This window comes from Sceloporus undulatus, chromosome 5 (assembly GCF_019175285.1).
Source record: "Sceloporus undulatus isolate JIND9_A2432 ecotype Alabama chromosome 5, SceUnd_v1.1, whole genome shotgun sequence".
Classification (NCBI taxonomy): Eukaryota; Metazoa; Chordata; class Lepidosauria; order Squamata; family Phrynosomatidae; genus Sceloporus; species Sceloporus undulatus.
The window spans coordinates 46,316,433-46,331,823 of record NC_056526.1 but is presented as its reverse complement, the minus strand read 5'-3'; the positions used below and the strand labels follow the sequence as shown (position 1 = coordinate 46,331,823).

The 15,391-nt window shown below is 38.5% G+C and overlaps 1 protein-coding gene across 1 annotated transcript in view; it reads right to left on the bottom strand.

Annotated features, from left to right (window-relative positions):
• The window catches only part of DCN (decorin), a 42,438-nt gene that overhangs the window by 22,269 nt on the left and 4,778 nt on the right, over positions 1-15,391 (bottom strand). The window contains exon 2 of the mRNA XM_042470333.1: positions 10,342-10,582. Within this exon, the coding sequence (XP_042326267.1) occupies positions 10,342-10,546 (205 nt within the window). The 5' untranslated portion in view covers positions 10,547-10,582. The remainder of the gene's footprint in view (positions 1-10,341; positions 10,583-15,391) is intronic.

Below are 15,391 nucleotides of genomic sequence, written 5' to 3'. Positions count from 1 at the left end.
CATCATCATCATCCTTTATTTATAAAGCGCTGTAAATTTATACAGCGCTGTACATACATAGTAAGCTATGTGTGGGGTCACAATCTGTGGCAGAAAGAGTGGGTTTCAGCAGAAGTACACCAGTGGATCCTGGTCTTAGTTAGATCATATTCCACATACAAGAAAAGTCCCAGAGTTTACCAGCACGGTAAGCCAGCAATACCAAAGAGCCTATTTGAGAAAAGAAAGCTTCATTCAGAAAGTGGAGGCTTTACCCTAACAATGAGGACAAAAAGAAAAAGAAGCACCAACTTGCACAAGGATTCAAAAAAGGATTTTGAGAATTTTACTTAGATGAACAATAAAAACACATTTACATCAGTAAGATTCCTCAGTTTAAGAGGTTGGATTATTCAATGACAATGACAACTACTAAAGGAAAAACTGGAAACTGACATGAATCTCAATGAATTTTTTTTTTGTTTATCTTTACTGCAGAAGATGTAGGATAAATATCTTTCTTGCATAGGGGTTTTTGATCAAAAGGTATAATGAAGGCCATGAACCTAGATGCCTTATATTTGTTCAATAAGGCTAACAAATGTCTGCCAGTCACTGCTATAGAGAAAAGATGGGAAACTGCCATTTTGCTCATGACCTGCCTGTGAACTTCTTACAGTATCCTCTTGGCAGTTATGGGGACAGATTGTTGTAACAGATAGATCTTCAATCAACAAGATTCTTCTGACTTATCTTTAAAATGTGATGCAAATAATTAGCCCCTTGATCATAATGTTCTGCAATATTATGCCAATATTAAAACCACTCCATTAGCTGCTAGTTGGTTTCTGGGCAAAGTACAAAGTGTTGATTTTTACTATTAATACTCTACATGATTAGGTCCAGATTACCTATGAGATCTCATCCTACAGTATAATCTGCCTCATACACTCAAGATTCTCTGGAGGGCATTTACTTCATCTGGCCAAAACTAGACTGGCAATTGTCACCCAGAGGAAATTTTCATCAGCCAACTTCTAGACTATGTAACGACCTGCTGGGAGAGTTTTTAAATATGCTGTCTGAATTTAAAATAGTATCTATCTCTTTTGGCATGCATTTTATGAATTTTACATTGGCATATTTTAATCTAAATGATTTTAATGAGTAAAGGTTATTTTAATCCTATGTTTATGTGTTTTAAGTTATTTCTTCAATGGTCAGTTACATATTGTATGTTAATCTATGTTGTACCCTACCTCAAGCATTGGAGATTTTTATCATTTCTATTGGTCAAGTCCCTAGAAATGTTGTTAACAGTAAAATGAAAAAAAAAATACATTCACTTTATTTTTTGGAAATTTTTGTTCACAGTTCATAGTGCCAGTACTTCTCCTTTCTTTCTGCTACTTCTCCCTGCCTTCTGACAGTTTCCTAAACACCTCCACAGTGTCACCAGTCCAGCCTTGCCCACAATTCCTGGAATCTCTCTCAAATACCATTTCTGCCACTATACTGTCTTCTGTGAATCCATTCACTGCATAAAGGGCATGGGGAAATGTGTATTTATGAGCCTTTCCTTTCAATATTTCTACTGTAACATGAAAAGGCCTCTTGCATAAACAGAAGAAAAACATCTCTGAACTGCGCCCCCCCCCAAAAAAACACATGTATTGAAATACTGCATGGACTACATAAGGCTCTTAGGCCACAATCTATCATTTCTGCTTTTAACCATTTTTATTGATTTGTTATACAAATTTGCACTGTCAAATCATTCATTGACAAAAGTCTCTTTTCCAAGAATGACTGAATACTGGTAAAGGCCATTCCTTTCCCCTGAAAGCATATAATGTTCAGATTCATCACAATGAAGTCTAGAGATTAACTGAGAGCTATTATTTATTATTAATTATGATGTATCTAGGCACTAAGTATCTAGTAAAATAACTAAAGGATTTATTGAAACATTCGCTGCAGAGGAGCAATTATTATGCTAACTGTGCAGATTCTGAAGATAAATCTGAAAAAACAACTTCATAATATAGGGCTTTCCTGATGAATCATATCTGACTTTTTCATTCTTTTTTCATTTTCTTTTTTAGAAAATTAAGACTGCTTCATTATTGGATTTACTGGCAGAAGAAGCTAAGGGAGATTTGGAGTTTAGTCTGAAATGTCTTCTTCTGAACTTTTTAAAGCTGTATAGTAAAAGCCTAATTTAATGATTAGCCTACACTGAAGTCATTCAGGTATCAGACATATTGTCTCACATGCCACTCTGACAAGATGTAGGTTGTGCATCATCATTGCTATGTTGAAATTAGACACAAGCTTAATATCAGTGACTTTTCCCTTCTAAACTGATGCTTGATAATGAAGATCCTATAGTCCTTTGTATTATTGTTACTTGCCATACTTCCATTGTTTTTCAGACTACTTGCACCTGCAATCACCTTATGCACACAGAATAACTCTACACAGCCAGGTTTCCCCTAGCGTATTCAAAATGCCCACAGGAATTAGTCCATTGGAATAATTTCCTTGAATCACCATCTTTGATTTATTCAGCTCCTCTTCCTGTGACTCAACTTAGGGCCAAAATAGATGGACCTAATTGTGGGATTGGGCCAGCAGCTCCTTTTTGCAGTTCTTTTTTTTTTTGCGCTGGAAAAATCCACCTTTTCTGCCACTGCATTAGCTTTTAGGCGTTCCTGTGGCATTTGGTGTCTAAATGCCAAGTGGAGTTTCTAAGAAACTCTGTGGCAAAATTGAGCTGTTCAGGCAACTCCACCCAAACTCCTTACCTCTCTAGTGGTGGATCCAACTGGGAATCTGCATTGCCCTGTCTGATGCAAGAAAAGTCTTGCCTGGCCACATAGGTGCAGCCAGGTTCCCCATTTCCCCATCAGAGCTTCTCAGTTGGATCCACCACCAGAAAGATAAGAGCAGTGCACAAGTCCTGGATTGGTGTGAGGACAGGTGTATGAACAACTGCCTAGCTGCACACTGACCCAGGGACTGTCTTTGGAGCTTATCCCATGGCATCTTAATTTGGTTTACCTCTATCCGGTTTAAACCTTAATTTGGGTGGCATCCTCATATTTATTGCACAAACTTAACATGTGCTAGGCAGCACTATCTGGCAATGCATGTGCATGTGGAAAATGCAATGGCAAAATGCTTCATAAAAAAAGAACCACATGGGATTCATGTGAGTAACTAGGGATAATGCCATGTATTCATTAATATTTGAATGTGTTAAGTAGGAAGCTACCCAATATTCAAATGTTCTCATCCACCATGACAATGAGATTTTTGGACTGGCCTTAAAAGTCAAGAGTTTTCTTCAGTTCTCATTGGCTTTTTTTAAAAAAAAAAACTATTGTGTGTGTGTGTGTGTGTGTGTGTATAGTAAAATATCCCTTTGGTTGATTCAACAACAACTCTAATTGCTACACTGTACTATCAGTGCTTAAGAAATAATACTCTGTCTTTAGACTCTTGTACTCACCAAAGATCAACAAGTGGTTTTAGATCCTTGACACCCACATGATTAGAAATCTCCCTTACATGGTCCATTTCTACCTCCTACAAATTGGTTGAAAGTTCCATGTGATGTTTCTATGAACACCATCCATCACTATAGACCAATAAGAGATTTTGATGCATGGAGGGGTTCCCCAGACATCAAAAGAGAGTCTACTAGCCTTGATTCATTCTGGGGAAAGAAAATTGAGGTAATGAATTTCACTTTGGCACTTGAGTGTAGGCAAAGATTAAATTCACACAAATCTGATTTAAGAAATGACAGTTTTCAAAGGTTTTCCAGCACACTTTTTCAAAAAGGCCCAAACTACATCTTCCATTAGCCTATTATATTCTGATCTGACCCCCCAGAATTATATAACTGCTAATATGTCTAAAGTGCAAGATTCATTCTACCACTGTGTCTAAAGTAGATTGAAGTCCACAAACGCTTATGACTCAGTTAATCTTAAAGGTGCTGCTAGACTCCTCCTAACCCCTTTCCTTTCAACTCTATTTTGTTTTTTTGTTTAAATAGGGGCAAAGGACTTTCCATTTCACTACAGGGTTAGTATATAACAAAAGTGATTTCATTTTGCTGTTACTGACATGTGTTGCCTTGTACACCTCCTAAATTTATCTCTCTATTCTCAGAGAGGTTTCCTAAGAAACTAAATTCCCTCTGCCTCCACCATACAGGATAAACAAACCTGGGTCTCAAAAGGAGGTACTTTGTGAATGAGGAAGGAAAACTTGCTTTTTAAAATTCCTTTCATTCCCAGTCACCTTATGGCCACAAGAGGTTGGCCTAACTATTATGTCTATATGAAACCTCCCTCAATAATACCTTAAGCATCATGTAGGCCTGTGACTGTAACATCATCATGTTTCTTCTCCTGAATTATTTTTAACCAGTTTTGCCAGATGAAAAAGGCAATTGAAATTTGAAAGCTACTGTGATTAGTTTGCACCCTTTTGATTGGTAATATGAAAGGTATTACATTACCTAAATTATCACTCAACTTTTGTATATTTAGGCAATTGCTTCTGACTGTTATTTTTGGCACTTTTATTCCCTCTGGACCTGTTGAGATTCAACTAAAATCATAAGAGTGACACAGTGTTTTGAGTGTTGGGCTGCAACTCTGGAGATCAGGGTTCGATTCTTCTTGATCACCATAATTAAAGATGGACCTATTGATCACAATCTCCCATTCATATGAATTCATGTAGAAATTAAACTCTGTCTTTTTTTATTTGGACCAGATGAAGGCTTTTTACCATCATTTATGTATTATTCTACTTCTCTGTATTAGGATACTCTTAACTCTCAGTGCCTAACTGTGTGGTAAATTACCATCAATGTCAATTAAGAAAATATAATCAATGTTTGTACCTTTTGCAGCTGAATTTCTCTATGCACCCAAGCATGTGTCAAAATACCTGCCAACAGAGGTAATCTTCCTTGCATCCAATGAAGTGGCTCTAGTCCAGGAAAGTTTATGCCAAGTAAAATTTGTGAGCTTTGGAGACTACAAGAGTGTTGTTTTTGTAAAAATACTAGATCAATGAAGAAGAACCAGTTGTTGTTTTTGCTGATTTACAGACATTCCTATCCCCATATACAATGTGTCAAATTTGAGTGACTCTTAAATCTGTTTTTCAAGAGTTGTTGTTGTTGTGTGCCTTCAAGTCATTTCCAATTTGTAGTGACCGTAAAGCAACCCAGTTATGGGATTTTCCTGGCAACATTTGCTCAGAGGAGGTTTTCCATTGCCTCCCCCTGAGGCTGAGAGCATGTGACTTGCCAAAGGTCATCCTGTGGGTTTCACAAGCAAGGAATCGAACCCTGATCTACAGAGTTGCAGCCCAAAACTCAAATACTGTGCCACTCTTATGATTTTAGCTGAATTTCAACCAGATTCTTCCTGTTCAATGCTTTTGATTCAAAACAATGGCCAAGAATTAGTCAACTGTTTAAAAAACCTTGAAAATTTTGTTTCCACCCAAACTGTTCAGCATTTAAGTAGATATCACTATGACTATCTCTCTTTTTTACAGTACTCTTTATTCTTCTTGTATATTAAAAAACATATCATACATAACATATCTAAACAAACAAATCTCACCGAAACACATAACAAATAACAAAAACTAGCATCACACATAATTATTTTCTGATGTCTTTGTATTCTTTTTTTTATTAAAATACTAAATTTTTACAAACTTCAAAAATTATCTCTGATTTCTAATACTAAATACAAAGGTATTTTGCTTTAGTTTTTTCTAAGGAAAGCAGGAACATAGTGCTTTGTCAAGGCATAACATAACATTTTTTTCATCTTTTGTCTGTGCCATATCTATCTGTGCCACCTCTTTGAGTGTTGGATCGGGGCCATGGCAACCGTATGCCACGGCTCTGATTCAGAGGTTTTTGGGCCCAAAAAGGAGGGGCAAAATGCTGCTACTTTTTGGGCCAGAAAAGAGGTGCTTTTTTCACTGCCACCCCAGCTCTTCTGCACTCTTGTGGTATGTGGTGCCTGGTCGCTGCACTGCAGGAATGCACCAAGATTACCCGCCATCTGGTCAGATGGACAGCATGACGCTGGACTGGGCACAGAGTTGTGGCATGCAGCATGCAGTCCCCACACCCCCACACCACTGGGAAGCTCGTTCAAATTGCTGGTCTGTTCAGCCACCATATTTCCCTTCTAACATTAATTCATACTGTTACACATTCAGTTGATTTCTTTTCATTATATCCCAATTAACAAACCTTCCCTTCTAAACTGATAACCATAGCTTTGCTTCTTTTTTCTTTTAAGTAGTTAATAAGGGATTCCATTCCATCTTGAAGTTGATCTTTGGTTTCTTTTTTTACTAAATATGTCATTTTGTCCATTTCCGTATAGTCGTATGATATCAGTATGGCCATGAAACCCAGCCAACTAAACCATCCATGGACCTTTCCCCTCCACAACTGAATATTCAGACCAGATGGAATTTAAACATAAATAAGTAGTATTAGTGTAATATTTTCTTGTTCCACCCTTGCACAACAGGGAAAATAAAGTCTGGACAACAGACAAGTAGAGTTGTTATAGCATGACATAATTAAATCAGTCAGAATTTGAAATTTCCAACCATTGGCACAAAGTACTAGTGCTAGTGTGGAAAGTCACAGGAGATGAAGTTTCTGCTTAGTTCCTTTAGTGATTTATAATTAAGCAACAATGTCCTGAGTATAGTAATGTATGTGATATGCCAGAGATATAATTATAATTGCTGATATAATTATAATCTTCAAATGAGTAGCATTCTCTTATAGAACACCAACTAAACAAAGTGGTTGTGAACTCACTTTACATTGTTTTCTCTGAGCAGAATGTTTTAGATCACTAGCAGTGAAATCTAATAATTTCCATTTATACATTGAGGGGTGAATTTGTTTTTGCAAAGTGATAAATATCTATAAGTGGAATAGCTAGCTAGAGCAAAATAAAATGAAATAGAGAGTTCTATTTCAGAACTGTTTTTGAAGCTTTAGAAAAGATTTAATTTCCTGTTTGTGATTTTTTTTTTGAAGAGAAAGTGAAAGATATAAGGAAAAAAATATTTTAATTGGATCCAAGATTTTCAAGCGCTTGAAAAAGTTCTGAGAGCCTCATGGAAGGTTTTCTTCCTCTATATCACAAAATCTTTTTGTTACTGACTCTCGTCCATTGAAAAGCTAAATATGGATGACTATTTATACATAGTCATTTATCTGTGAGAGATATGACTATGCTGCAACATTAATTAATCTTAATCTATTTTTAGAAGTTTAATTTGTTCAAATGTATAAATGATCTTGCATGTATCTCAAATATTCACATATTTCCATGTACTATCAGCACTACTAGAAATTCATATCCATGAGCCACGAGAAATACAGTCAGCCCTTCTTATACACGGATTTTTTATACACGGATTCAAGCATACACGGTTTGAAAATGTTCCAAAAAAGTATAAATTTACCTTGATGTTCCATTTTTTATTAGGGACACCATTTTGCTATGTCATTATACTTAATGGGACTTGAGCATACACGGATTTTGTTATACACGGGGGGGGTCTTGGAACCAAACCCCAGCATATAACAAGGATCCACTGTACTAGAAAAATAGGAATCAAACACTCTCTTAAGCCAAAAGAGTACAGAAGAAAAGATTCAGAAAAAGCAAATGTTCACTAGTAAATTTCAAGGCCAATCAAACACATTAATAAATTCCCACATTTCATTCCCACACCAATTACTGAATAATTAAGGAGAATACTTCTAGTGGTATGGATGTAGATCATAAAGCAAGATGGAAAAACCATAAGCTTCAGTTCAAGACACAGCATGACACATTTTTCTATCATTTGTAGATCAGTTTTGAAATTTACTAATAAGAAATCCCTGTGTTATGAAACTTGTTTTAGACATTTAGAATCTGTAGATAATAACAAAAATGATTTACTGGTAAAGTTAGGAAAATGATTATGACATTTCATCCTGCTGGCCTTAAGAATGACTGGGGAATACCCTGACTTGGCAGTTTTCTGGCAATTGCATGATTCATGTTGTTGTAGTTGGCCCACTTTGTCTTTGCTATGGAGATTACTAGATATTCATTGAGAAGGGCTAGAGGAAGATGTCTCAATTGAAAGTGAAGGTTTAGAAACATCCAGTGATGTGTCAAGTGTTAGCCATGATAATTTTGAGAAGTGACCTGTTATCAAATTGAAGTAATGTCCCTTTGATTTCTAACTACTCAGGGAAGGGGAATGAGTAGGAATGGGTAAAGCTAAAGCTTAATTAGTGAAGCTAAACAAATAGTACTTGTCTTCAGTTGCTTCTACTTCATTCTGATTCCTAAATATGAGTCCCCTTCACCCAAAAATCTGTCCTTTACCCTGGACAGTTTCAGGGGTATTGCTATCTTTTGCATAAGGGAGTTGTTCACTGCAGCAATATACAAACCTTCCCTCTTTTATAACCACAAGTATTATATACAGTGAACCCTTTTTATATGCTGGGTTTTGGTTCCAAGATCCCCTGTGGATAACAAAATCCATGGATGCTCAAGTCCCATTAAATATAATGACATGGCAAAATGGGGTCCCTTATAAAAAAAATGGAAAATCAAAGTTTGATATTTGAAATTTGTACTTTTAAAAAACATTTTCAAACAGTGGATGCTTGAATGCTTGTATAAAAATTTTGTATATAAGAAGGGCCGACTGTAGTAGAGATGTGATTAAGATGCAATTTTGATATTTTAAAACTATCCTGATTTTTTAATTTTCCTAACAGAACAATATTAGTATAAACCTATCTATAGCTCAGAGATCCACCATGGTGTAGTGTTCTAAATGTTGGACTAGGGCATTGGAAGGCCAAGGTTCGAATCTCCACTCAGCCATGGAAACCCACTAGGTGACCTTGGGCAAATCAAACTCACTCAGCTCAGAAGAAGGCAAAGGAAAATTCCCTCTCAAGAAATTCTGTACAAAACCTCCCCCCATAGGGTCATCCTAGAGTTGCCATAAGTCAGAAATGACTTGAAGGCACAAGAATACAACAACAAAGCAATAGCATGGGCACAATGTCGCTGATTAAGAAGATAACATCTTATCTTTATAAACTGACAATTGCATGTAGAGACATGTAATTCACATCAGCACAGAAATGCCATGCTGCAGGTAGGATAAATAACCCTTTAGCAAAAAATTCCTGTAAATCAAAAACAGAGCAATACATTTGTCAATGACACAGGAAAATGTTGTATTTAATAAATCTTAGTTTAGATGATGCAGGGGAAGAAGGGCTTCTTCTTTCTCTTTAGAAGCTATTATTTACTGCTTATACAATGTTCTAAATCATTGAGGTTTTGCACAAAATAAACTTGATTCCTCCTTGCCAAAATGTCTTTTTCTCGCTCTAAACAAGAAAAGATATGTGTATTCTTTGTATGCCTATTCTAACCATATCTAAATATAGGTACACATGAAACAGTCAAATGTAATGCTCCTCCAACACTGGACTCTAAATGACTGTGACTTCTTTTTCCCACTTGCAGGACAATGTTTTGATGTTGTCCCAGAAATCCCTTTCATCCATTACTAGAAGAAGTCACCTGAGCCTTGGTCTGTCTCTGCCTCACAGTGAAAAAACACTGATTCTTTTATTCTGTTTGTATAGAGTTTATTTCCTACTTCCTGACTTGTATGTCTGATCTCTGCTTCATCTTCCTGTCCAGAAAGCTTTAATTTCATTTCATTTTCATCTATTTTAATCTGTCTTTCTGCTTACATGAGAACAAATATCTAAGCATCTATACAGTGAGTCCTTGGTATCCACTGGGGTTTGGTTCCAGGAGCCCCTGTGGATACCAAAATCTGGGGATGCTCAAGTCCCATTAAATACAATGGCACAGTAAAATGATGCCCCTTATATAAAATGGGAAAATCAATATTTGCTTTTATGAATTTATATATATTTACAATATTTTCAAACTGTAGATGCTTGAATCCATGGATAAAAAATCCATGGATACAGAGGGTTGACTTGTTATCATTGGAGAGTAAAATCTTGATATTTAGGTCGTGATGGAATCATTTATCGCATTACTAATCTGCCCAAACTGAATCAAATAAAAGAAAACATTAGTAGTCATATGTTCAGTGTTCCACATTAAAAACATCAACAACCACGTGGCATCCCACTCATTGGGTCCTTTAACCACTGCTGTTTCCTCATGGGCAGGAGCCCTCTGTAATGTAAATAAAGTAAAGTTTCATTCAGCTTACCTAAATCAGAGCATTGCACAACCCGAAGGTGGCATTGACAACGGAATGGGCATACTGCCATTGGAGGATATCCTGGAGTTCCTGGAGGTTCAGGTGTTCCAGAACCTGCTTCATCTTCAAGCATAAAGTCAAACAAGCCTTTTTGATGGAATGGCTTGGCCAAGCATAGTGGCAGGAGTAGAAGGAAGAAGATAGCCACCTTCATGGTTCAGTTCATCTATTCAAAAGAGCAGCAGTGAATCTAGAAGGCAATTTGAAGGTGCACAAATTTAGCTGTGTACTGGGGTTGAGATATTTTACATTTGTAAAAGATGTTCAAGATTAATTTGGTCTAGGATCCATTTCAGCAGTCCATGGTATCTGTAAAATGTTTTTCCAGCACTGTATTTTAAATGTGTTTATTCTCTTCCTGTCAGCATTTTTCTAACTTTCACAACCATACATAGAAATCAGAAAATCAAGGGTATTTTACATATGGTATTAATGGTCTAAATTCTATTGTTATTTCCTGTAACAATACAGCCATTGGATAAATTGGATTTGCCTGCATGTTGAGTCACCATTCAACAATTGATTCAATGAGTCTACTCTAGTTGGAGCTAAGCAACAGGATTCCAGCCATACCTTTTAAATATTTGATATTTAAGTTTTGGTCTATCAGTGCTGTGGGCCCTTTACAAATGGGAACCCAACTACGTACTCTTTTAGATGCCCCCAACCCTAGTACATACAGAGTACATACAAAATGGCGGCACCCTGTCCACATGGGCACCGCCATTATGGTATCACGGCCGCGCCACCTCCAAATGGAGCGGTGCGGATGTGACGTCCTGGTGCCATGGAAGGGCGCTTGTGGCACTCTTTCCGCAGTGCTGGAAGGAGCTCCATTTTGGAGTTCCTTCTTGGTTTTGTGTCGCTGGCACAGCCGTTACATGGCTGCGCCAACAACACAAAGGAGAACCCCTTTCTCCCTTTCCCTGCCACTGTTGGGGTGTCCTTGGGGCTTGAAGCCCCAAGGACACCCCTTTCCAGGCCGCAGGGAAGCGGCCCTTTGCCGCTTCTTCGCGGCCTGGAAAAGCGGCAGATTGGGGCCTCAGGGCTGCTGCTGTGGCAGCTGAAGCCCCAATCCATTGGGGAAAGGGGCGGGTACAAGCTGCCCCAAAGGAGCGATCTGTAAACCGCCATAGTTTGTTTAAAAATGAATTAAAGCAATGCATTTATATAATTTATGCAGGAAACAAGTAGGTGCTTCTAACACAAAAATTAACAAAGAACATTGGAGACAATTGTAGGTACATTGGTTTGGACAGTTTGATTTTACTATAATATATTAGTGACAGCCTGGAATGTTAAAATTCTGCATAATAATTAAGGGAGGAAACCACATTTACCATTTTCCAGTTCTTAGTCAATACAGAAACCGGGATGAATTACACTCTTCCCATGTGTTTTCATTATGGTGGTTCTCTCTCTCTCTCTCTCTCTCTCTCTCTCTTTTCTTTTTCTTTGTCTTTAAAAAAAAATCTGCCAGGATGGCAAGATCATATGAAAGGAACATTTAGCTGTCTAAAGCACATCTCATTTAGTGTTTTAAATAAAAGGTTCCATTTCACATTGGTTATTCTTGGCTTCCTTGACAGTGAGTCAACATTTACTCCAGTTTTCAGTGGTCTACTGCAACACTGCAGGTAGCCTTCAAGAGATAAAAATGTCAGCAAGACCCTTTGCATCTATGTTAGATGTTGAACAAGCTCATGTTGACTTGAAATATAAGATGTTTTGAAAGGCATGGAGTAGGAAAAGAAGAAGCCAGAAGAGTGGTGGCAATTCACATAGTTGCAGGTGGAGTCCATCTTACTAAGGAGGCAAATCCACTCCAAGTAGAGCTATCAAATCCTATCTGCAAATGTATTTATGCTCTTTTCTGAGCTGATAGATCTCATTCATGTGTTGCCATGAGAAACATTCTCATGTTTCTACCCAGTACCAGCAACATATGTCAACAGAAACCACATGGGATGAGTGGATAACTGTTATTTACTACACAAGCATTGCCTTGGTGGCATTGGTATGGAAAGAAATCACATCATCCCCTTACTTGTTTATAGATGTTACTTGTGGCATTAGACTCTGCAGAATGGAAGCAGCCCCCATATAGTATATAAACTTAACAGAAACAGCCAAAGTGACAAAGCCTCTGTATTGGAAGGCTATTACAACAGCTAAGAAAACAATGCATTGTTAATGCCTGTGCTCATGAATTTCAAAGATTTTGTTAAACTGTATTCCACTATTCATCCCCACAGAGCAGAACTGATTTGTTGTGCATCAGAGGAGGCATTTTCCTTGCTCCTAAGCAGTATCTTTATTTGGCCAAGTCACAAAACTATAGACTATTTGAATTTTATCTCACTCCTTCCAAAAAAAGACATCTGGGTGCCATAAACAGATTGGTTCCAGACTATCTCATAGAATCATAGAACCTTATCACACGAGGCACTTACAGCACTGGAATCATGGCCCAAATGCTTCAGAAGCATGGAGGTGGGATTGCCAGTCAGGTTTCTGAAGCATCACTAAAGTGCGTCCCACTCTTCTCCCATTGACAAATCATCCATGGAGCAGTCATTTCAGTAATAATGGGATAATGGCTGCTCCGTGAATGCTTTGACAATGGAAGAACAGCGAAATGCCTCAATAATGTTTGAGAAGCATGAACAGTGATCCCACCTCTGCGCTTCTGAAGTATTTGGGCCATGATTCCAGCACAATAAGTGCCTCGTGTGAGAAGCTCCATAATGTTGGAAGAGGCCACAAAAGTCATCCAGTTCAAACCTCTGTCATACAAGAAGACACAATCAAAGGACTCCCAACATATGGCCATCCAGCTTCTGTTTAAAAACCTCCAAAGAAGGAGAGTCACCCACACTGGTTCCAGTTATTCCATTGTTGAACAACTCTTACTGTTAGGAAGTTCCTTGTAATGTGTGGGTGGAATCTCTGTTCCAGTAGCTTGCATTCATTGCTCCATGTCCTAGTCTCTGGATCAGCAGAAAATAAGCTTGCTCCATCCTCAATATGACATCCCTTCAAGTATTCTCCAGGCTAAACATACCCAGTTCCCTAAGTCGCTCCTCACAGGGCATGGTTTCTGGACTTTTCACCATTTTGGTTACCCTCCTCTGGACATTTACCAGCTTGTCCACATTCTTCTTGAACTGTGATTTCCAGAACTGGACACAATATTCCAGGTGATGTCTGACCAAACCGAATAGAGTGGCACTATTGCTTCCCTTGATCCAGACACTATATCCCTATTGATGCAGCCTAGAAATGCATTTGCTTTCCTAGTTGCCACATCACATTGCTGACTCATGTTCAGCCTGTGGTCCTCTAAGACTCCTAGATACCTTGCACATGTACTGTCATCAAACCAGGTGTCATCCATCCTTTATCTTTATTTTTATTGCCCAAGTGTAGTATCCTACATTTTTCCCTGTTGAAATTGATTTTGTTAGTTTTGGTCCAGCTTCTAATCTGTTAAATTCTGCTCATAGCCTCTGGGTATTAGTAATTCCTTATAATTTAGTGGCATCTGCAAATTTAATAAACATGTCCTCTATTCCATCATCCAAGTAATTAAAGATGTTGAATATCACTGGACCCAGGACAGAACCCTGTGGCAAACCACTAGTCACTTCTTTCCAGGATGAGGAGGAGCCATTGTTAAGCACCCCTTGGGTTCAGTCAGTCCACCAATTACAAATGCACATGACTGTCACATTGTCTAGCCCACATTTTACTAGCTTTTTTTGTAAGGATTTCATGGGGAACCTTGTCAAAGGCCTTACTGAAACCAAGATATGCTACATTCACAGCATTCATTTTAAATTTAAATAACCATATAACTATGTCATACTCTCTCTCACCCTCATCTACAATGCTTGTGACTTTATTTAAAAAGTAGATAAGATTAGTCTGGATGTCTTGTTTTTCAGAAACTCATGCTGACTTTTTAGTAATCATGGCATTCTTTTTTGAGTGCTTGAAGACTGTCTGTTTAATTATCTGCTCCGGAATCTTTCCTGGTATTGATTTCAGGCTGACTTGGTGGTAATTATTTGGATCCTTCTCCCCCACCCTCACTCCTCCAGTCTGCTGTGACCTCTCCAGTTCTCTGGGAATTCTCAAAGATTGTTGACAGTTGTTCTGAGATCACTTCTCCCTAACAAGACTGCCTGAGTCTTGAGATCTTCAGGGAAGGGCTTTCTCTGTGTCCCATTACCATCATAGGTACCGTTGGTGAGGACATGGCAGAGACACTTCTCCATGGCTGCTCCCATGCTATGGAATTTTTCTCTCATAAGAGACTAGATTGGCCTCTTCTTTGATCTCTGTTTGCATTTTGGCAAAGTCATTTTTATTTAATTAGACCTTGGGCCCATTCACACTGAAAAAATAACCTGGTGTGGGAACCCAGTTATTTCCCAGAAATGCCACAATCAAATCTCTCTGTGGCATTGATTGCCAGGAACGATTCTATCCATGACATTGATTTGCCACGATCATGGCATTTTACCCCGGGATTCTGTTCACATTTGGCAATGGGATAAAATACCATGATCCTGGCAGAAAGAGGGAGGGGGAGGAAGAGTGGAGGTGGCTGAGGGAGAGGAAGAGGAGGAATGACAAGAATGGAGGGGACAAACGGAGGCGGCTGGGAGGAAAGAGAAGAACGGAGAGGGCAAATGGAGTGGTGAAGGAGGAGGAATGAGAAGAACGGAGGGGCAAACAGGCAAGATCAGGGTGGTGAAGGAGGAGGAGGAGAAAGGAGAAGAATGGAGGAGCAAACGGAGGCAAGATCGGGGGAGGAGGAGGAAGGAGAAGAACGGAGGGGGCAAATGGAGGCAAGATCGGGAGTGGCAAAGGAGGAAAGGAGGAGGAGGAAGGAGAAGAACGGAGGGGGCAAACGGAGGCAAGATCGGGAGTGGCAAAGGAGGAAAGGAGGAGGAGGAAGGAGAAGAACGGAGGGGGCAAACGGAGGCAAGAT